Raw genomic sequence first — 22,275 nt, 5'->3', positions numbered from 1 at the left:
AGCGAACGCCATAGGTTGAAAATAAGAATTTACTCAAAAAAAATTGATGTGTCATTAATTATATATAGACAATTTAAATATTCATTTATGGATTCTCAAAAAAAAAAAAAAAAAAATTATTTATGATGTGGTTGAAACCCACCAATCACATTCATTGCCACATAAATTTGTAAGTTTTATGTAGTAAAACTTATTATACCTTTAGCATTTCTATTTCAAAAAAAAAAGTATATAATTCATTATTAATTTATTAGTTATTAATCTATTCTCTTAGCCTATCATTTTAAAGTTTGTTTTCTTCTTACTAATAAATTTCAAAAAAAATTCCTTTCTTCTACAGAGATGTCGGTTCGGAACATTGAAATATATGGATTTCTCATATTGTAAAAATATTACAAAGGTGCCTAACTTATTAGTGATTTCCCCAAACATAAAGACATTGAAACTTAATGGATGCATAAATTTAGTTGAGGTTCACCAGTCCGTTGGACTTCTTCGAAAGCTTGAATCCTGGTATCTCAATTATTGCCAAAATCTTAGAATTTTACCAAGAAACCTCCAGTTGAAATCTCTTAGATGGTTTTGTCTTAAATGGTGTGGAAGTCTTATGCACAGAATGGAAAGATTAGCGTTGCTTTCATCTATAGGATATCTCAGTAGTCTTGATGGGTTAACAATAAGTTTAAAAAACGTGAAAGATTCAAGTAACATCTCTAATTTACGAAATCTTAGGTCGCTCGTATTGTATGATTGTGAAAGTTTTCCAGAAGCCATGAATACTTCTAGTTGCTTCCCTAAATTACAATATTTAGGTTTCTTTGACAGCAACATTACTACCCTCCCTAAAATTGCACGAATATGTCCGAAATTAAAAACCTTTAACAATCACCGTTGCTGGAACCTTCGGGAAATTCCAATGCTTCCACCTTATATACAAGCTGTACATGCAAGAGGGTGCAATTCGTTGAATTCACAATCTAGAAGAAGATTATTGAGTCAGGTATCTCTAATTTATATTAAAAAAAAAAAAAAAACAATTTTGGTTAACTTTCCTTACTAAATTTGCTAAACTGAAGTTTTGTAATTCTGCTAATTGCAAACAGTTTGGAGATGTAATAGGACTTCCACAGAATTTAGCATGTGGTTATTCTAATATGGGATCATCGCATCAGGAGTTTGGATCTGAATTGGCCTTTGCTTCTAAGTGGCCTAGTTATAACCTTGCACTTCCAGGAACTACAATTCCAGAGTGGTTCAACCATCAGAGTGATGGACATTCCATATTATTCTCAGTTGGTCAGAAATTTCCATCATTTGCTTTATGCGTTGCTTTTAATGTGAAACCCAAGGATAATGTGCCATTTCAATGTCAAGATTTTCATTGTTCTATCTACTTGTACATTAATGGTTTTGAAGAAAGGCTCGCGAGAGGCAAATTTTCACTTGATTCATTAAATTTTATGTGGTTCCATTATATAAGTGTTAGACATGACTTGTTGAAACACATAATTTTAGGTGATTGCGATCGCAATGATGTTACTCTTCGATGTAAAATTTTAAATCACTATGGCAAAATAGCAAAAGTTACAATAAAAAGGTGGGGGGTCCATGTGGCATGCATTTGTCCCCCTCGGAATTCTACTGTAGATATGATATTAAAAGAAGTATCTTTGGATGAAGGATTAAAATTTTTTTTATCTAGAGTGGCTGCAGAGGTTCTTACCTTTGAGAGAGAGATGGTCGGACACTCTGAAACCCAAAAGGCCTATTATTGCCCTCTTTGTGAAATAGCAGAAGATTCAGTCTTACATCTATTTCAATGTTGTCCCTATGCCAAAGGAATGTGGTATGTTGGTAGATGGGGTTTTCGTGTTGAAATGATCCAAGCTAACTCTGTAAAGGAGTTCATTGAACAAATACTTGACCCCCCAAAGGAATTACTAGCAGAAAGAGTCACCAAAGATGAATTCACACTATATGCAGTAATGGCGATGAAAATCCTTTGGAATGCACGGGGAAAAACTCTGGTTTCAAACTCTAAAGCAAGCATAAAGCAGCTAGCCCATCGTCTTAACACACAGTATGACTCTAACTTGAGATCAATTGGGACTACAAGGGGAACTGAAGAGCAAAACAGGGAAAATGCTTGGACCAAACCACCTGATCAACTGGTAAAGCTTAACTTTGATGCATCATGTGATCAAAATAATGTAGGCTTGGCTGTGGTTGTTAGAAATCAAGAAGGGCATGGCAGAGCAATCAGACGTGGGATAAGCCTCTGCAATAAGATGGCCAATGCCATTGGCAAATGAGGAGATACTTGAACAAGTTGTGGTAAAGGGTATAAAGGTAAGCATGCAAAGTATTTAATAAAATATTACTATGGATATATATATATATATATATATATATTTATAATGGTAAAATACAGTACAGATTGCAAAATTGGTTAGCTATTTCTCTTCCTGTTTTATAGTCCAATGAATCTGTGCTAGAGATAGTCTTTATATTGTTAGCTGATTGTTGAGGGTTTATCTTTTAAATCGCAGCTAACATCATCAATTCCATTGCAAATCCAGCTTGCAAGCTCGGCTGGGAATGGAAGAGCATAATGAAGGATATTTTGGTTTTGGCTTCTTTTTTTCAGATAATAATGTAGTACACAGTCTCATAAAATGGGCACTAGGGTCTAAAGACTCTAGTCTATTGTTGCGTGTAAATGTTTCCCCAACAATAAAAAGGGCCTTGGCTGAAGAAATGAGAACCTCTTCATTCAAATTCAAAGAAATATGACAAGGTACTATTTTTAGTTTATTACATTGAAACTGTTTTTCTATAATTTTTTTTAGTGTTAAGGAATGCCTCATTCTTTAGTTTTATTGATTTGGTTGCCTCATTGACTGCTTTTGCCACTTCTCTCACTATAAATTAACTACTCATTAATATGATTGGGTACCATTATATTGGAAAGGGCATTAATGTAAAGAAAAATCAAAATTAATGAAAGAAATTAGTCTTTGCTTTTCATAGCTCACTGAATGTGTTTGTTAGTCTTTTTATTTCTCATATGGCATTTAATTTTCTTAAATTAACATAAATCAATTTCTAATGGGTCATACTCAAGGGGTCACTTATAGCTTGTAGTTGAATTAGAGTTATTAGATTATTGAAGCCAAAGTTACTTAAAAAATAAGGTAATGGTCTTTTGACCAAATTGTACCTCCTTCCACATCATTACAACGTGGAGTTGAGGTCTTGGTTTTAATTTTGTGTGAATATGGAAGTATTTTGTTTGAAAATATTATAATTTTTATAAAGAAAATTTCAGATTAGTAGAATATTGAAAAGAATGCTCAATTTTTAGATAAAATTTTGAAAACAAGTAGATAGAAGTTTGTTACCTCTTTCTAATATGTTGCTTACACAGTCACACATCCTGGTGGACTTGCATTCATTTTCTGCTGTTCTTCAACATGTATGTTTGGACTACGGTTTATCAATTTATCAATACTTAGCACTAGTTCTGAAAGGTCACTCAGATGCTAATGAGGTCTCTCTTGGAATCTTTGATCCTTTTGAAGGTGAGTGTTTAAATACAATTTGATGCTCCTAAGTTCACATTATATGTATACTAGCTAAGTAATTGTTCAAAATATAATTTGATTTTAATATGGGAGTAGTCATGAGGTTACTCTAGGCCTAGCTTGGATTGTTTTAATTTTAGTTAGTATGACTTAAGGCCTTCTGTATTATAGTTTTGTTAAAAATGACAATATATAAATAAGATCAAATGAATTGATATTTTAGTTGGCCAAGTTTAGAATAAATTGTCTTATTGAATGATATATGATTTTAATGTTGTTCTTCTCATACAAATAATGGTTATTTCTCCTTGTGATCTTGAACATACCTCATGTTAGAGGCTAACTGGAACCTTTCTCCTGAATTGATATCCCTTAGCACTAAATTTAATATTCACTTCACCTAAAACAAAAGTTCATATATTAAAAATGAATTGGAATTATTAGCTGAATCTTAGATACTTTTCTTTGTGGGGTTGGGGTTGGAGGATTATTGCATCGATTATCATTTACTATTTTAGGAAGCAGAGCATCTAACCGCTTGCCAGAAACTACACTACACTTGAAGAGCCAAACCAGTTGACCAAGACAAAGCTGCAAGTTCAATGCAAGCACCCCATTGCCCCCAATCAGCCTCTCAATACTGACAATTGACAAACCACTTCTCTAAGCCCACCATCACTAGCTGAAAAACTATGATAAATCTTAGAATTATTAAAAACATCTTGTTCTTCTCCAGTTGCCTAGCGTCAAACTTATTGAAGACTTGACAGAGGAAAAAGTGCTGAAAATGAGGGTTTCTTTCACTATCTCACACATGCCAAAGATAGATCATGCCTTAACATTGTAGCATCAGTAAGACTTCTATGGCTCTGGTTATAAAATGCTTTGATTGATAGCTTTACTATGAAGACATTGTGCGGCCATAGCTAAAGTTGATGCAAGGGCAGCCACTTTCATAGTGAGCCTGAACTGAATGAAATTTTGAATATTCTTATATACCCACCTTCTCCACCTCAAAATTGTCACCGCAGAAGTAAACTAACAGGATGACAGTATTTGTGCTCTCCTTTGCCACTTCAGTGCCTTCGATTCCCATGGAAAGCCCAATAATTTTCTTCTCTTAGAATAAATACATGATTCATACCAACAATTCTCTCCTTAGGTGAGTATTTTTTGAAAATTCCCCGTTCTACTACAGCTTCATTATTCAAATCCTCATCAAGATTGGGAATCCCACATTCGAAAGCTATCACTCTTGCTGCATGTTCATTTTCATAGGTGATCATTTTGATGTTTACTTTAGAGAGTGCATAAAGTCTTTTTACTCTTCCTCTTTTCAAAATCCTCACTTCTATTTTTCTTTGAATTGAGGGCCTTGACTTAGATTATCTTAGAATTCTACTTGATTTTGTCAATATTGATACCTAAATCGAAGATAGCCCAATAATGTGGTACATTTGCTGTACGGCTCCCAAATCCTTCAACAGGTCATCCAGAAATCCTGTTTGTAAATTGTACTAATAGTGTTGAAACCAAAAACTTGTTGCCTAATAACAAGAACATTTTCTACTTTTTCTTAGGAAGTACATTTTCTCATTGCTTCTTTACCAAGCCAAGATTCTGTTAGCGTTATCTCATTAACTATCAAGTGCCTATTTTTTCAGTGAAGATTCCCCTTTTTTTTTTTTTGGTGTGGCTGAGTCCATTGTGTAACAAGCAAAAGGTTCTCGAACCAAGGTGTAATCAGGCATCAAGCATTTCATAGAATATGCCACATGTAAGAGTAACTGATAGAGGCAGAACTTCCGAAGTTGCCACCACCATAACTGTGACTGCCGCGGCAAAAAGGCATGATCAATCATCATGCACTATATCTCTAATACTTTGAGTTTTAAATATTTGTATGAGTATTAAGATTTAGAGTATTAGAGCAACAAATGTTCTCTCATGTCAGCTCTTAAAGTTGCATATTGTGGTTTTGTTATTTTAATTTTTGGTTCACCCTTTTTTTTTTAACATAATATCTGTGTTTTCAACCAACATCAATGCAGTGGTTATCTTTAACATAATATTTTGCTTTAAATCAAGCTTCAGTATGACCAGGCTACTTGTCTTGGGCTATGACTCTCAAGAAAGAGGCCACACCAGAGAATGATGCTTCCTATTGGTAGTTGAGGAAAGGTGATTGGTTAAATTCATTTTTTTTTCATGATTTTGTTTCAATCTTCCATTATTTTCATTGTAAATGCATACATATGTGAAATTTAGCATTCATAAATTATTATATTAGATGTTGATTTCATTTATTCTTTTTCCCCTTCTGTTACAACATCACTAGGGAGTATTCTTTGGCTTTGCCTTTTATGGAGACCACTTAAGAAGATTGGCTTTTAATGTCTCTAGGAAGTTTTCTAAGTCCTACATGCAGCACATATAGTTATGAGTCAATTTTTTGTCATTTACTTTCTGTTCAGCTGTGTTTGCTATTTACAACTCTTTTCCTATATCAGATTGTTTTTTATGAGTTATAAAGAGTATAAGGGAAATACTCTTTAAGAGTACAAGGGAAATACTCTTTATTTTAAAAGCTTTATTTTCTTGTGATGAAATCCATCAATGTAGAAGGTATTTAATTTGTGGGGAGTTTTTATATTGCAATCATAGGAATGGACCCTTTATACATGTGCCTGATGTTTTTACTTGAATTAAGAATCTTTATGCTTAAGAACCTGTGATCTTGTTTGCATAAATGATGAATACTCTTAACACGTAAATGAAAAGGCAAAGGCCAAGTTGCAATTTCAATACCCAATTGCCCTCACTCCAGCCTCCTAGTATTTGCTTAGGTCATTGAGGTATGTTCATAAGCATTTATGTGTTACTTTGCTGCGGATATCTTGAATTAAACTATTGAAAACTCTATCAAAGTTTGATTAACCTTCTTGCAAATCGAACTAAAACTTACTTTGAGCTTAGGTTAATAAAACAGTTGCCTAAACCAAGTCCTGTCAGAGGTGATTTGTGCACAAGTTAGCATGTAACTATATGTGGCCTGGTCACGAGATTGTTACTGCATGGGCCAGGGCATGTAACTTTTTGTGCACAAGTTAGTTCCCTTCACACCCAATTTTTATGAAAATTGTTTTTAATGTACAATGAGTGCTTTGTTTGTTTCTTGGACATATATACCTTAAAATTTTCTTTTATGGTGAAGTGAATTGGGTTTGTTTCAGCTTGTGTTATTGAAGTTTTTGTTATGTTCTACATGCTTGGCTATTGTATGAGTAATAATAAGTTCATAGCCTTTGTGGTCATGTGGTACTTGTTTTTCGATCAGAACAATTTATCAAGTAGAAGGAGAGTTTTTAGAATGGAAGATAATTACCTTGTTGAGACTGTGTAGCTGTCTATGTCTGTTTAATTAAATATTAGAGGACTTCATCAAATGCTTTGTCTGCATGAACAAAAGCAAATGTTTAATGAGGTCCTTGACAAGGCTATTTCTAGAGCACGATCTTGGAAAGCTAAAATCCTATCACAAGCTTCCAGAATTACTCTAGTTAAATCCGTCCTAGCATCTATTCCCACCTACACAGCCTCTACCTTCTACCTTTCAAAAAACATTTGTTCCAAAATTGATTCTTGTCTTAGGAAATTTACTTGGGGTCACTCCGTGGACAAGAATTCTTTTTTCCCAATGTCCTGGACCAAGGTTTGTAAGCCTAAAGATTGTGGGGGGTTTGGGAATTAGAAAGTTGGAAGACACAAACATTGCCTTACTAGCCAAATTGGGATTGGCAATGGCCTCTAACCTTGATGTGAAATGGGTTCAAATCCTCAAAGCCAAATACCTTCAGAAAAAAGGTTTCCTCAAAGCACCATCGAGCTCTCTCTCCTCTTGGTTGTGGAAAGGCATCTACAAGTCTAAAGCTTTAGTGAAAAAAGGGGCTTGCTTTCAAAACATGATTGGAAGCACCTCTTGAAACTAAAAATCCATAAGAGATTAAAACTAATGCTCTAAAAAATTGCATGGATATTCTTCCTTCCAAAAAATCACTCAATAGGAGGTGGCCACAAACAGACATGACATGTGTTCTATGCAACCAAGATATGGAATTTGTAAACCACGTCTTTGTCTCATGCCCTTATACATCTACCATTTCCATTTCTTGGAACTTTGTCTCCAAGTAACATTGTGAAAATTTTCATTTTTCCACAATGCCACCTGAAGATTCCCACAAATGAAGAACACAAGTTCACTCTATTTGCCTCTATTCTATTTGATAAAATATGGAAAATTCGAAATCAAACCATCTTTGCAAGTCACACACAAACCCAAAGGAAGGTGCTGAAACGTTTAAGTGTACTTTGATCACATTTTGGCTTGGTCTCAATTATATTCCCCCCCCCCCCCCCCCTCCCCTTCTGGTTGTCATTTTGGAAGCCCCCTCACATTGGTCGGGTGAAAATTAGTTTTTACGTTGACAAAATGAATTTGGTGAGGTTTTGTTTGCTCACTCGTCATAGTATGTTCTTGTATGATAATGCCTCCTCTAAGTAATTACTATGACCTGATTTAAAGGGCTTTAATGCTTATTTTATTAGGGGGAATTACTAGTGCACACCAGTTGTTACACACAATTATATACATACATTTTGAAGTGAAATCATGACTTGAAATTACTATTTTAGTTAACAAACTGAGTTTGAAACATGGAACTTAGACTCGGACCGGACCGTACGGTTGGACCGTAAAACCCTCGAACCGTTCACATCTACGGTCCATTTAAGGTGAAGAACCGTTCCATGCGAAAAAAGCATGGAACCGTACGGACCGCGGTCCGACCGTCCGGTTCTGTGAACCGTGAACGGTTCGGACGGTTCAAACGGGCTGCCCTGTTTTGTCTCAAAACGGCACCGTTTAGTCCCCTTTTTTTTTTTTTTTTTTTTTTTTTCTTCCCTAATACGGCGTCGTTTTGGGCTTTCTGAATCCTGATTGAATAACCCTCAATCCCTTTACCCTTAAACGAAACCCTCTCATTCGTTTCTGCCTCTTCCTCACTCTCTCAATCACTCTCTCGTCTCTGCCTCCCTCTGTCGTCAATGTCGCCGTCGCGCTCAGCTCAGCCCACTCTCAATCGCTCTCTCGTCTCTGCCTCTCTCCGTCGCCGACGTCGCCGTCGCGCTCAGCTCAGCCCACTCTCAATCACTCTCTCGTCTCTGCCTCTCTCCGTCGTCAACGTCGCCGTCGCGCTCAGCTCAGCCCACTCTCTCAATCACTCTCTCGTCTCTGCCTTTCTCTGTCGTCGACGTCGCCGTCGCAGCTAAGCTCAGCCCACTCTCTCAATCACTCTCTCGTCTCTGCCTCTCTTTGTCGTCGACGTCGCAGCTCAGCCTAGATCGCAGCTCAGCCAAGATCGCACGGTCATCGCTCGAGAAAAGGCCGTTGAAGAGGTCATTTCCATTTTCTTCTTCTTTAATTCCATTACTACATTTTATTTTTCATTCATAAAATTGGATAATTCTTTGATTAATGAGAAATGAGAAATTCTAGGATTTTTTGTTTTTGAAAGTGGGGGTTTATGTTACTGTGGGGCTTGAAAGCCGAATCTGGGTGAGTTTGTGATCACAGTTTTACTAATGAGAAATGTTTCTGTTCAAATTTGTGTTCGTGTTGTCTGAAACTGTATTCTTAGTAATGCAGAAATTGCAGAAATTATAATCTGATTAAGGTTTATTCTTCCATTGTATAATCTTAGCGGTATGAGTTGCTTCCTAACTATTAATGCAGTATCGTCACAAGATTAGGATGTCTTTGTAGTTCTGGCATTCTTGCTTTGATGTCTTTAGCATTTAAAAACATTGTTGAAAATGGGAATTTATTAATTTTAGAGCAATCAATAATTACAATAAAATTTTCTTTTCTGTCATGTATCCTACTGTGAGTTGTTTTCAGTTTGGGAGTCGTAGCTTTGTTGTCTATGTAACATACCGCTGATTTATTTTATTTAAGCTTACTGAGATTTATCTGTGGAAACTTTGACAGCATTATGGGAACTTTCTGAATATAGTTGGTGTATTTATGTGGATAAAGTCTGTTGTTATGTTTTAATTTGTAGTGTCTTTACTCTTTTTTACGGTTGGTAGTGTTTTAATGTGTATGAAGTTGTGGTTCTTTGAATATCTATATTTCAAAAATTGATGGGTCTATGCGTGTTTGACTGTTGTTTAGTCTTTTAGATTAAAATGGAAACAGAGACTGGGTCTACTCCATCACATGAAGTTGATTCCAATGTAGTGGAATCTTGCTCAAGAGTAAGGGAAAAGGTTGATCCGGCTTGGGAACATTTTAGCCTTGGGTCGGATGAGAAGGGACGGAATACTTTTACATGTGTGTATTGTAGGCAAACATATAAAGGTGGGGGTATTAATAGGATGAAAAAACACCTTGCGGGGATAAAAGGTGATATTGGATCGTGTAAAAAGGTTTCTCATGATGTGAGACACCAAATGTTGGAATATGTGAAGGAGTTTGAGTTGAAGAAAAAAGCTGAGAAACAACGTCAAGAAGAAATGTTTAGTGTGCCTTCTACAAATAGTGATTTGCAAGAAGATGATGATGTTCAAGAAGTATTTAGTAGTGGGTTGCCTAAAAAACCTGTTTTAGGTAAAAGAAAGGGTACAAAGCTAGTGGATAATTACTTTGCTCCAAGAACTACTCCAGGAGCTCAACCTAGTCTTAAAAGTGTATTCCAAAGCAAAGAAAGGGTGAGGCAAGCTGATATGGAATCTGGATATACCTGTAATGCATGTGCATGAAAGTACTTAGATGAAGATTTCATTGCAAGCCCACTCTCTTGAGATCTAGCTAGGGCTATGCAGGTGAATATATTATATATAGATACTTCAAACTAATAATTTACTAAGTTTTGCCTTTTTCTCAGCCTGTGAATGCATTTGTGTATGTCTGTTGGTTGTCTTGAAAGTAAATTAGACTAATTTAGTTAATTTTTTTTATTTTTTATTAATTTAATGTTTTTATATATATTTAAAATAATTATTAAATTAATTATGACGTCATCACGGTTCGACCCCGGTTCGACCTCGGTTCGACCTTGAAAACCTTGAACCTCTCCCTTTTACGGTTCAATGAACGGTCCGGGTTTGAAAACCATGGTTTGAAATAGACACCGCCCTTTTATTAACGGTACTTGGGTAGTCCGTATCCTACTTGACTTTAAGAGATTACTAGTTGCTAACCCGTGCGATGCACGGGAAATGTATTGAGTACAATATATAATTTAATCTTAGTTTATTTTACTACAACACCAAAATTGAATTTGTAAAATAAAATCATATAGCTAAAACATTTGTTAACAGCTATACATTTCAGACATTTATTAAACTATATTATTATTATTATTATTATCAACTTAACAGTATTTTAATATATGATACCAACATGCTTCAAGAAAATGTCCAACACTGAAAATAATTTCGAAAACAAACTCAACTAAACAGTTTGATGAATAAATATATTACAATCTATAATATAAGCCAAGAAATAAACTTCGAAACCAATATGAACAAAATCCACGTCAAACAAAACCATTTCGATCATTAAGAATATGACTCACTAAATTCATGAAAAACACAAGATTCATTACAAAAAAAAAAAAAAAAAAGCATTTTTAGTCTTTATAGATTTTGCCTAAGTACCCAGATACGATGACACATACTCACACAAAAATCATTAAAGAAAGAATCAAAGAACATACACAACATGTACATACGCTATGAAAGTAAAAATAAGAAAAACAAAAGAGACGTAAACACGGACAATTAAAGAAAAAATATAGGAAAAAAAAGTTAGGAATAGAAATATAAGATAAAGATGGGTTACCCTCAAAAAGAATAATCCATGGATATTCATTGAAATATTCTAGATAATTTCTGATAATAGAAAAAATAAAACCCAAAAGTTATGATGTTAAAACTTCCAAAAGGCCAAAAAAAAAAAAAAATCAGAAGATTCAAAGCTTCAAAAGTATTGAAATAAAACAATATATATATAATTACGCAATAGAGAAATACAATAAAAAGAAGGGAATCCATGATTATAGCTTTTCTACTATTGAAATTGGCTAGACAATTAAATGTATTACAAAAAATGAACTTAAAAATTCATATGTAAACCAAACAATTAGAAGATTTTGAGCCAAGAATTTATTAAAACAATACAAAAATTATGTGACTACACAATGGAGAAATATAATAAACAAAAAAAAAATGTCTACACAACATAGAAATATTAGAGAAATATGAGTTACCTTTTAAATGTTAAAATTCAAAATATTAAAACTTTTAAAAGGTTAAAAAAATTTGAAGATTTAATTAAAAGATCCAGGCCCAGCAATTAAATAAACAAAACAACAATTGACAAACTTATAAGAAAAAGCAACAAATCTATAATTTTTATTGAACAAATCAAATAACCCTAACCTTGATGCATTGACCGAAGAAGGAGAGGAGTCCAATACATATGTGGAATATGTGAATTGTAAAGCATGAGCCGCCCTCAAAAAAAATCTTGAAGAAAAATAAGTTTTAAGGAGAAAATTGTGTTGTGGCAAAAGAAGATAATAGCAAATCTAATCATAAAATCTAAAATAAAAAGAATTTAAAATTAAAATAATAAAAAAATAGTGGTGACCAACGGCCATACATATAAATATAAGATATTGACCAACCTTTATAAAAAGATGTCAGTTTCAATATTCACTTTGTGGTGAGGGTCCTCAAACATCATATTCTCCGCGAATAGTTTTTGGGGTTTAGGTTTTCTACGCAGGCAATTCTTAAATAGGAGAGAGTAGAGGCGGTGGGAGAGTGTCCTTATTTGACTAGAAGTCTAATTTGCATTGAAAAAAGAAAACAGTGATGAGGTGAAAATTTTAATTTAATTTTAATTATTGTGCTGACGTGGAAAATTGTGAGAGCTTAAAAATCTTCGGTTTTATATATATATATATATATTGATTATATATTAATAATAAAATAATATTTACTTCATATATTATATAATATAATATAATATTAATATTACTCCCGAGTAGTGACTTTTTTTTTTTTTTTTTTTTTTGAAGTGAGTAGTGACTTTATGGAGGTTTTGAGCGAAATAACCTCCTTCAGCCTTTCTATTTTGTAAGTTAGACAACGTTTGAAACAATTTTGGAAAATAGCATCTCGAGTTTCAAAAAATCGAGATCCACTTACAAAACTCGACCTTCAAAGACTTGCGTTCTGAGTGGGAAAATGCCACATAGATCTCGAGTCTTTAAGACTCGAGTTTTATGCAAAAAATTTCACCTATAGTGGCGTTTTTAAGCCTTACAGTGACGTTTTAAATCCCTATAGCGGCGTTTTCCTGCAAAAAATTTTTGTAAGTACCAGGTTTAGGGTGCCCTATAGTGACGTTTTTAGTCCGTATAGTGACGTTTTAAAGCCATATAGCGACGTTTTTTGCAATTTATGGAAATCGAGTCTCTAAAACTCGATTTTCAGCGCAATTTTTTTTCCCCAAATCGAGACTTAAAAACTCGAGTTCTATCTGGAACTCGAGTTTTAGATACTCGAGATGTTATTTTTCAAAATTGTTTTGAAATATGACAATTAACTAAATTGTTTAATATTTATTGTTATTTTAAAAAAAAATTCGACTTTATGGTAGGAAAACGAAGTATTGAGATCCTGTGCCATTGAATTGATCTAATTATAGTAAAAAAAATGGGCACCTCATTTAGACGCGTTAGTGATTTGCATGACATCCCATTTCCCTTCGCTCTTTCAGTTTCTCCTCGTTCTTCTCTTCACGCTTACCAATTCAATATTTTCAGAAACACTCTCTCTCAGCCGAACATGCCTCTAAATAAGCCACTGTTGATGCTACGGTGACCTCTCCACCGAAGACTAGTTATGCACCAAATGTGTTTCAGCTACCCATCCAAAAAAAAAAAAAAAAAAAAAGGTGATTAGATCTGGTAATGAAATTTTGATATCAAATTTATGAATTTTTTTCCCTTTCCTTGATTTCTTTGCTAAGGATCTTCCCTTTGTTTCATTTATAGCACTAAAGATTATCTATTTCTTTTATTGCATTTTTTATATAAAATATTTGATTGATTTCTTGTTGAATGTTTTCCAGATTTTTATAATTTGTATGAAGCACAATTGAGTGTGTGCATTTCAATGGCCAAGACTGGTGGGTGGCTGGCAGCATTTCTTGCCTTTGTTTTTTTCCTTGAGATTTTGTGATGTTGGGTCCTCTAATGTCGATGTTTGGTTGTTGGCGCTATTGGGGTTACTATGTTATGTTTGTGTTTTCATGTCATGAGTTTTAAGGGGGGAAAAGTACAAAAATAAAAAAGAAAAAAAAGTGTTTCATGGTTACAAATTCATTTTAAAAAGTGTCTTGGTTTTTGAGGTTGCCTTTCTTGCTTACAAATTCATTTAGATTTCATATTTAGTGTTGAAAAAAAAAAAAAAAAAAAGCAATACGAGATGAAATAGCTTTAGTTGGGTGCTTTGAAATCAGAAATTGCTTACTAATGAGTAGTAACTTTTTTTTTTTTTTTGTGCTAATATAATGAGTAGTAACTTTGGAGAATGTTATTGATGACTTAAAGAAATTTTATGTTAGGCCCCTTTTCAATCCACTAAAGAATGATCATGGAGTTCTACTGATAAATTTTATCATTTTGGTGATTTACGTTTTTGCATAATGTGATTTCATCTGCTATTTTACGGGAAATGAATTTGTAAGAAAGAAAGACAACCTCATCTATCTATATATATAATTAAAGTCCAAGCATAGTGAAAATTCAATTAGTTCTCAAATTGAATTTCAATTGTGGGCTAGTTTTGAGCCATGTGTCATAAATTTTTTCTTAATCTTAGTGCTTTGAAATAAATGTTGTTTCGGAAGAGCAGAAAATTATCTTGATTCTCTTGCATGCATCTAGGTGCCTTTTCCACTTCTTCTCTCCATCAAATCCTAATAAGCTCTAACATATTCTGCAGTTATAAATTCACCTATTATTATTTTGTGTTTGTAAATTCCGAACCATTTCTCTTCCTTATCTCTCTCGCCTCTTAAACGTATTTCTCCTCTATGGCATTCACACACAGCCTCACATAATATGAGCACCTATATAGCGCAAAAGGCCTCCCTCTTCTTGTAGAAATTTAGCTTTGCATTGATCCAAAATGAGAAAAACAATCACTATATTTACCCCAAAAATAAAACCCATTTCTATTTGTTTTTCTTCTTGTTGACATTTTTTTTTTTTTTTTTTTTTTTTTTTTTTTTTGATACCATTCAAAGGGAGAAAACAGGGAGTTTGTTACAAAGTAGCTGGTCTAGACCAGCATTAGTGAAATGGCATTGTAGTTGCTATATTAGCTACATAACAGACAGAGTTTATAACAACTTTGGGAACAAAAAGCATCTTCAAAATGAAGCCATTTTGATGAAGGGAAGATAGATCAGCCATCATCGTCCTCTCCTGCCAGTTTGGGTTCCTTTCTTTATTGAAAGTTTGGACCAATCTTCTGCTATTGCTTAGGATCAGTACTTGATGAAAGCCAGCGTTCCTAGCTTTTATAGATGCCTCCACCAGAGCTTCTTGAGATGCCCCACAAGCTGAGTTTGCTGCACTACTAGCTACACCACAAAACATAGTCTCCCCCTGCATATTCTTGGCCTTATAAGCATATGCATTCCTCCTTTCTCTCTTCTCCTGACTCCAGCAATTTAGATCATTTGGTGCCAAGGCCCTGCTAGTGACTGAGTGCCTGAGATCGTCTCCTTAGCATTCCTGTTGATGTCTGCATTTTTTGTAGGAGTTTCCTGGTACCTGCAAGAAAGGTTTTGAGCTGTTAGAATTACTTCCATGGGGTTAGGTTGTTTGCCTTCATGAACCAGAGTGTTTCTTTGGTTCCAGATTGTCCAAAGTGTAGTGAAAATGGCTTGAAGATAAATCATTGATTCAGCCTCCAGTTTTTTGTGTCTGTCTAGTAAACTCCCAACCCATTACTACACCGAGACATTGGCTGGATCAGTGGTATGAACAGCTAACAGAGATCCATACCAGCAAGCTCTAGCGAAAGGGCAAAACAGAAATAGGTGACTTGCTTCATCTTCATCATTACACAGGGGACAGGTGCTTTGGGTTGGTATTCCTCTATTTTTTAGACTTAGGAGAGTGGGGAGGCCATCATGCATAAGCTTCCACATAAAGTTGCAGATTTTCAGGGGGACTTTTACTTTCCAGATCAGATTCCAAACCCCCTATGGACATGATTCTGTCTCAAAGGATTTGTGGAAAGGCAGTGAGAGTCCTCAAGAAGCAGCTTGTAGGCATTCCTTTTGGCATTTGTTTTCTTATGGCAGAGTCAATGACCGCACCAACTTGGTAGTTTCATTACATCTTTTCAAGCCCTTAGATTAAATGGCATTGGCCTTTGGATTGACCTCTTAGAAATTGCCTGCAACTTGTCTATCAAAATACTTGACTATAAGATTTTTGTGACATTAGGGCTTTGAAAGTGTATTTCTAGGATCCTTTGGCTATTGTGTTTGTTATACTTGAGTTGTGAGGTTTGGATCGATGCTTTAGGAGACAAAGAAAACCTTAAATTTTCAATATGTTAGAACTCCATCTAATTTAAAATTGTCAAGTCCGTTTTAAGTCAAGTTTTTGTGTTTTAAGAATTTGCATGAGCAGTTGGTCTATTGAGAATTACATGAGTTATTATTGCTGGCTTTGACACAAACCTTACTAGAGCAAAATATCCAATTTTCAATTGGTTAATTCTAATACAAAATGTCCTTTTTAGCTTATTGTATCAATTTCAATAAATCTTCATATTTTTTTTTTTTTCTTGCATTAGTTTTAACATAGCCAATAATATGTTATTGGGACAGTTGTTGAATCACTCTGGGGCATCCCTCATCAAGCAATAAATCCCAATGAAAGAAAGCAATAACAGATTTTCATGTTCGAATCCATAACCTGCATTAACATCGAATACATCCGAGTCATGCAGCAGCCTACCAGCCTCTACTGTTTCAAGATGCTATTGTAAATGGTATAAAAGTTGTCACTGATACTGTTTTTTTTTTTTTTTTTTTTTTTGGTTCTTATTTTGTTGGTAGGGTGATTGAAGTGACATGTGGTGGGTCCAAAATTTAATATTAAATTTAGTCTCTTAAGAGTTAAATGAGTTGTTATATATTAAAATTAGAATTAACTTCTAACCTTGCATACACTTCCTTATAATGCTTCTCAGATCCACTTGAATAAATCAATGAGCTGAATAAATCCAGAGGCCAAAAGCAGGTAAAGGTTCTTATTACTTCCTCAAACTTATGAGATTCTTATTTTCCTTAAGACCCCTCATAAACTTAATAGTGGGTACATAATTTGCAATGCATGTAAGCATTCAAGAATTTCTTCAATTGTCGAATTTGAGAACTTTCCCATGGGTAGGGTGCATAACATAGTTGGTGAATGATAAGATGAATCCTCAAGAAAGTTCATTTATGTGGCTTATTTGTATTTGATGCATCTAGAAATCTTTTCTTTTCTTCTTTTTTGTAGAAACTATATTTTCATATAATTAAGAACTTTAGTGGAATAATGGATATGATAAACAAGTTTGAAAAGCTGAGTTTCTTATTTGAACGCATGGAATTCTCAGATTTTTAAATTATTCCGAATTTTATTTAATGGCATGTCATTTTATGTTCATGTGTTTCATATTTCATCCAATGATGGGTAAACAAGTTTAATGGGTAAAGAATTTTTAAGCGAGTAATCATTTTTTCTTATTCTAGAATTCCTAATACATGTAGCTAGAAAGGTCAGGAGGAAGAGAAATAAGAAGAATGGTGTGGGTGGTGGTACAATCATGGTCCCCTGGTCCTATGCTAATGGAGGTTAAGAACATTCTTCAAACTTAGGTATTTCCTTTATTTTTCTCTTTTAAAAATTTGGAATTTTGGAGGGTTTTGTATGATTGTTGAAGTTGGAAAAGTGAGATAAATGGGTTTATTGAGATTTGAGGATTAGTTAAATGATGGAGCTTGCATATATTCTTTTCAAGAGAGAATGTGCTATCAATTTTTTGTTATTTTGATGTGCAGGTTATTTTCTTTCTTGAATATAATTTTTTTGAAGTTCCTCACCTTTGATGACCAATTCATGGACATCTATGGGCATAAGGCTCTTATTAGTAGTTGGAACTAAGTTTTGAAATTTTAAAATTTCCTCTTTATTTTTAAATGAATATTCCCCATTGTGTTTTAAGCATTTGTAAAATAATGTAGAATAAAAATCAGTTAATGTGACTTCTCACTACATAACTAATTCACCTACTAACTTGGCTCTCCATAATTTTATTTTCCACAAGTGATAAGTATTTTTATTATTTTTAGGAAAGCCATCATGTCATGTAAACCATATTGTTATGTATGTATTTGTCTTCTTTATTTGGTTATTAGAAAGGATTATAAGAGCATTAGCATCAGAAGATGCTAATGCCATATCTAAGAATATTTTAGCATAAATGCACCAAATAACCACTACATCAGAGAATGCTATAAGGAAGTATTGCAAAAATAATTAGAATTGTGCTACAGTACAATTCTAAAGGTAGAATAGTACTGTAGCACAATTGTATAAGTTATATTAATTTTCTATTCCTTTCTTCTGACTCTCTCTCTCCCTTTGTTTCTCTTTTCATTCCTCTCTCCCCAACGGCTCTCTCACCGCAACGGCTTCTCTCTCTCATCACGTCTCTCTCTCACGGTGGGCTTTTCTGGTGTGGGTCGTGGGTCCGGCGTGGAGGTGAGACTGGGAAGTCAGATCGGCAAAGCTTCTTTTTAGCCATTTACCAATTTTACTCCCTTCTCCATTACCCTTTGTATAGTTTGGTATCAGTTTCCTTGCACTTCATTTTATACACATCGAATCGAATTTTTGGACTTAATATTATAGCTAACAAAATTGAGCGAGTCCTATTACTAGTGGGTTTCTTGTTGTTTAAACATGGATGGCCTTATGTGCCATCCATGACTTGATTAGGCTCGAGGACCTTGGCGGCAAAAAGAAAATGTTCACAGTGATTGCTTGTGCAAGTGGCTGAACTCTGAAGGAGCTATGACGCTCAGGTTGATAGGTGAGAAAGGAAGCCATGTGTTTAACCAGAATCTGAAGATTACCCAATTGGGTAAGTCGGGTCGGATTGAAGAAGCCATTAAACTTTTTTCACTAATGAAACTAAAGAATACTGTAAGCTACAACTCCATGATCTCAGCTTATATGAAGAACGGTAGACTAGGTGAAGCACGTTTGATGAAATGCCTCACCCAAACTTGGTTTCTTGGAACTCTGTAATTGCTGGTTATCTGCACAATGACAAGGTTGAGGAAGCTTCTCAACTTTTTGATAAAATGCCTAAAAGAGAGCTGAAAATGAAAAAGAGGAGAGAGATGAGAGAGAAAAGATATAATTTTAATATATTTTATTTTATTTTGTAAATATATTATTTTAATGAGTAAAAGAGGAAAATAGGAGTTTGGGATGCGGAGGTATTGTAAAATAGGATGTTATAATGATAAAGTGAGTTTTTAGAATTGTAAAATAGAATAGCATTAGCATTTTCCAATGCTAATGCTCAATGTCAAAGTCATTTTTGTAAGGTGGTTCATTACTTCATTCTCAACAATTTAGGTAACTAAAATACTATTACTTTATAACTAATGATGTATAAAACCTCGAGGATGAAACTGATTTTTTGTAATGCCTTATTTGCAAGTATAATCTACCTACCAGAATATCATGAAAAAAAAGAGTGCCAAACAATTTTGTTTTGTTTTGCTTTGTTTTTGTTTTTGTTTTTGTTTTTTGTTTTTGTTTTTTTGCTTGAAAGTGCCAAATTAACATTATTAGAACTGGTAACAGTAATTAATATGGCAGACCACCATACTGAATGACATTGGGTAAGTTTTCCTGATTCTTCTTATGACCCCAAAATTCTACAATAACTTAGTGGTAGAATGAGTCTTCAAGGTTTTAATTTCTTTAAGGGGTAATCATTTTTATGCGTGCAATGATGTATTATACAAAACTAGTCGCTAACCCGTGCGATGCACGGAAAAATTTCAAAAATGAAATATTTGTGAAACATTCTAAATAGTTTTTTTTAATAAAAAAAATCAAAAGCAATGGAACTCCAAAGCTTGTGCTTACTTATTACATAGTCCTATAGGATATATGTCCTGCCTATTTCACAAAAAGCTTGAATTTGTTCTAACACATCCGAAATCTCATTCAAGCATAGTTCATGCTGAAAGTTCAAAAACGTGTACAAAACACCTTTGAACGTTTAGACCCCCAAAAACAACTTAACCAACTCAAGCAATATGTCAAACAACTAGTGTGCGGAAACTTAACACATGCTATAATAAGAAATTGGTTAAACAACTATCTAAGCCATAACAAAATAAAACCACAGCAGATAAAATAAAGGCAAAGATAGAGAGGAAGGAAGATGCAAACACAAAGACAACACGCGATGTGTTATCGAAGAGGAAACCGAAGTCCTCGGCGAAAAACCTCTCCGCCGCCCTCCAAGCGGTAATCAATCCACTAGAAAATACAGTTGGGATACAAGGACAGCAATAGACCCTCCAAGCCTAATCTACCCAGTGCACCTAAGCCCTCCAAGCTTCTTGCTCCAACGAGGTTGCGCCGAACCTTTTTCTTTTCTAGCTTCCCGGATTCCGCTACTAGACCGTAGCATCAACCAATGAAGATTGGCTCCTTCCTAACTGCTTCCCAGAACTCCAAACGACTGTCTCACAGAGATGATAATGGTGAGAACCAGGTTTGGTATAATGCCTCTCAAGGATTTGACAATGGAGAGGAAGAGAGTAAGGGAATTTGAAGAGACTCTAAGGTATAGATTGTGGGTGAAGCAATCTGATTTTTCTTTAGGGTTTCTCTCTCAAAATTCTCTCTGGAAGCTCTCTTTCAATCGTGGGTTAAAGGGGTATTTATACTGGAGTGGAGAGGAATGTGAAACGTCAGGTTTTAGCAAAACAGGGGTGGCTCGCGGCTTGACCTCGCGGCTTGACCAAGTCGCGAGATCCAGTCGCGAGTTAACCGTATGGCCAGTTGTCCTGTTTTGTCCTGTAGTGCTCCAGCTAGCATGACTGTTCATCTTCCAGCATGCTTGGCACGTGTGCAGCTTCTGGCGGCTTGCAGCCGCGAGTCCACCCGCGAGTCCCAGCCGCGACACTCTGTTTTCTTGCACACTCTTGAGCAATCTTCACTCTATCTCACTCACTACCCTTACAACAAACCCACCTAGATACAGGGTTACTAAATGCTGAATTACAAGCAAATTTGGCACGGAATAAAGCCAATTAGATGGTTGAATAAATTCAACCTTACAATCTCCCCCTTTGGCTATTCCGTGACAAAACCCTAAAACAGACTCTAGACTTAACATGTGAGTTGGGAACAGTTGAACAAAACTCACTCACACCTAAATCTAGAAGCTGTGAAGCACTTGAATCATATGAACATAAACTCCTGAAACACAACAATACACCATGATCATTGTAAGCAGAAAATTATAAATGCATATGAAACAGGCAATATGTGATCAAGCAAAGATAGAGTTAATAAACAAACCATGGCTTGATCAACCAAGTGAACACCACAAGGTAGTGATCACAGTGCTCATTCACACTTGGAATGAACACAAGGACATACAAGTTAACAAGCACAAGGCAAGACACTTGTATGTTCAATACTCAACCAATGCATAGCACACATGGCATATGCATCTAGGAACAATCCTACAAGGGCACAAGAGTGACAGTACATAAACCAAAATGCAGGAACATTTAGATTAAAGTACTGATTTCAACATAGCATAAAGGCTGCACTAAGCAAGGTACATACCATAAAGCCTACAAACTATGCATAAAACATTAACCCTAAAAGCTTACAAAAGCACATGGGTACAAATACATTATATTGAATAAAAACTTAAACAATATAAACTAAAAGTGTTTAAAATTTCTCCCCTTCAAAGTGATGAGAAGCTGTGATGCACTTGGAACATATATATACTTGTACCCTGAAACACTTGCACAAAACACATTAGACCCTCAAGGTAAAGCAAGTAATAAATGACAAGTATAGCAAGTAGCAAATGATCATATGAACATGCATTCAATGAAGCATAATAACATAGGGATATATGCTTGTCCAAAGCACAAACATGATGCAATGAGAACACCAAAGCATAACACAAAGCACCATAAAGCCAACAAGAAAACAAACAGAACAAGGTTTTCTAGTTAACACAATGTCTTCTCCCCCTTGGTATATGCATCTCCCCTATGGAATATCTCTCCCCCTACAAATGTGCATGAGAAATAGAATTTCTCCCCCTAAAGATGTGCACAAGAGTCATATAGAAATGACAAAACACTCCGACATACTCTTTAGAGTATACTCTCCCCCTTTTTGTCAGGAATAGACAAAGGGTCAAGGAGAAACGAGGGTAAGAGATGAAGGTAAGAACAAAGAGAATGATGCAGGAGGGAAAAATG

The 22,275-nt window shown here is 34.8% G+C and overlaps 1 protein-coding gene across 7 annotated transcripts in view; it reads left to right on the top strand.

Moving 5' to 3' along the window:
* Positions 1-22,275, top strand: part of LOC126706120 (disease resistance protein RPV1-like) — a 34,855-nt gene that overhangs the window by 3,264 nt on the left and 9,316 nt on the right. The window contains exons 4-11 of one of the 7 annotated variants that reach the window (XM_050405420.1): positions 341-1,000; positions 1,104-2,349; positions 2,550-2,797; positions 3,428-3,581; positions 5,679-5,765; positions 16,570-16,733; positions 16,935-16,984; positions 17,500-17,607. In XM_050405420.1, the coding sequence (XP_050261377.1) occupies positions 341-1,000; positions 1,104-2,312 (1,869 nt within the window). In that variant the 3' untranslated portion in view covers positions 2,313-2,349; positions 2,550-2,797; positions 3,428-3,581; ... (2 more) ...; positions 16,935-16,984; positions 17,500-17,607. The other 6 variants (XM_050405421.1, XM_050405419.1, XR_007648519.1 and 3 more) reach the window with 6 other exon arrangements.

This window comes from Quercus robur, chromosome 11 (assembly GCF_932294415.1).
Source record: "Quercus robur chromosome 11, dhQueRobu3.1, whole genome shotgun sequence".
Classification (NCBI taxonomy): Eukaryota; Viridiplantae; Streptophyta; class Magnoliopsida; order Fagales; family Fagaceae; genus Quercus; species Quercus robur.
The sequence above is the reverse complement of the archived record's forward strand: the minus strand, read 5'-3'. Positions and strand labels throughout refer to the sequence as shown.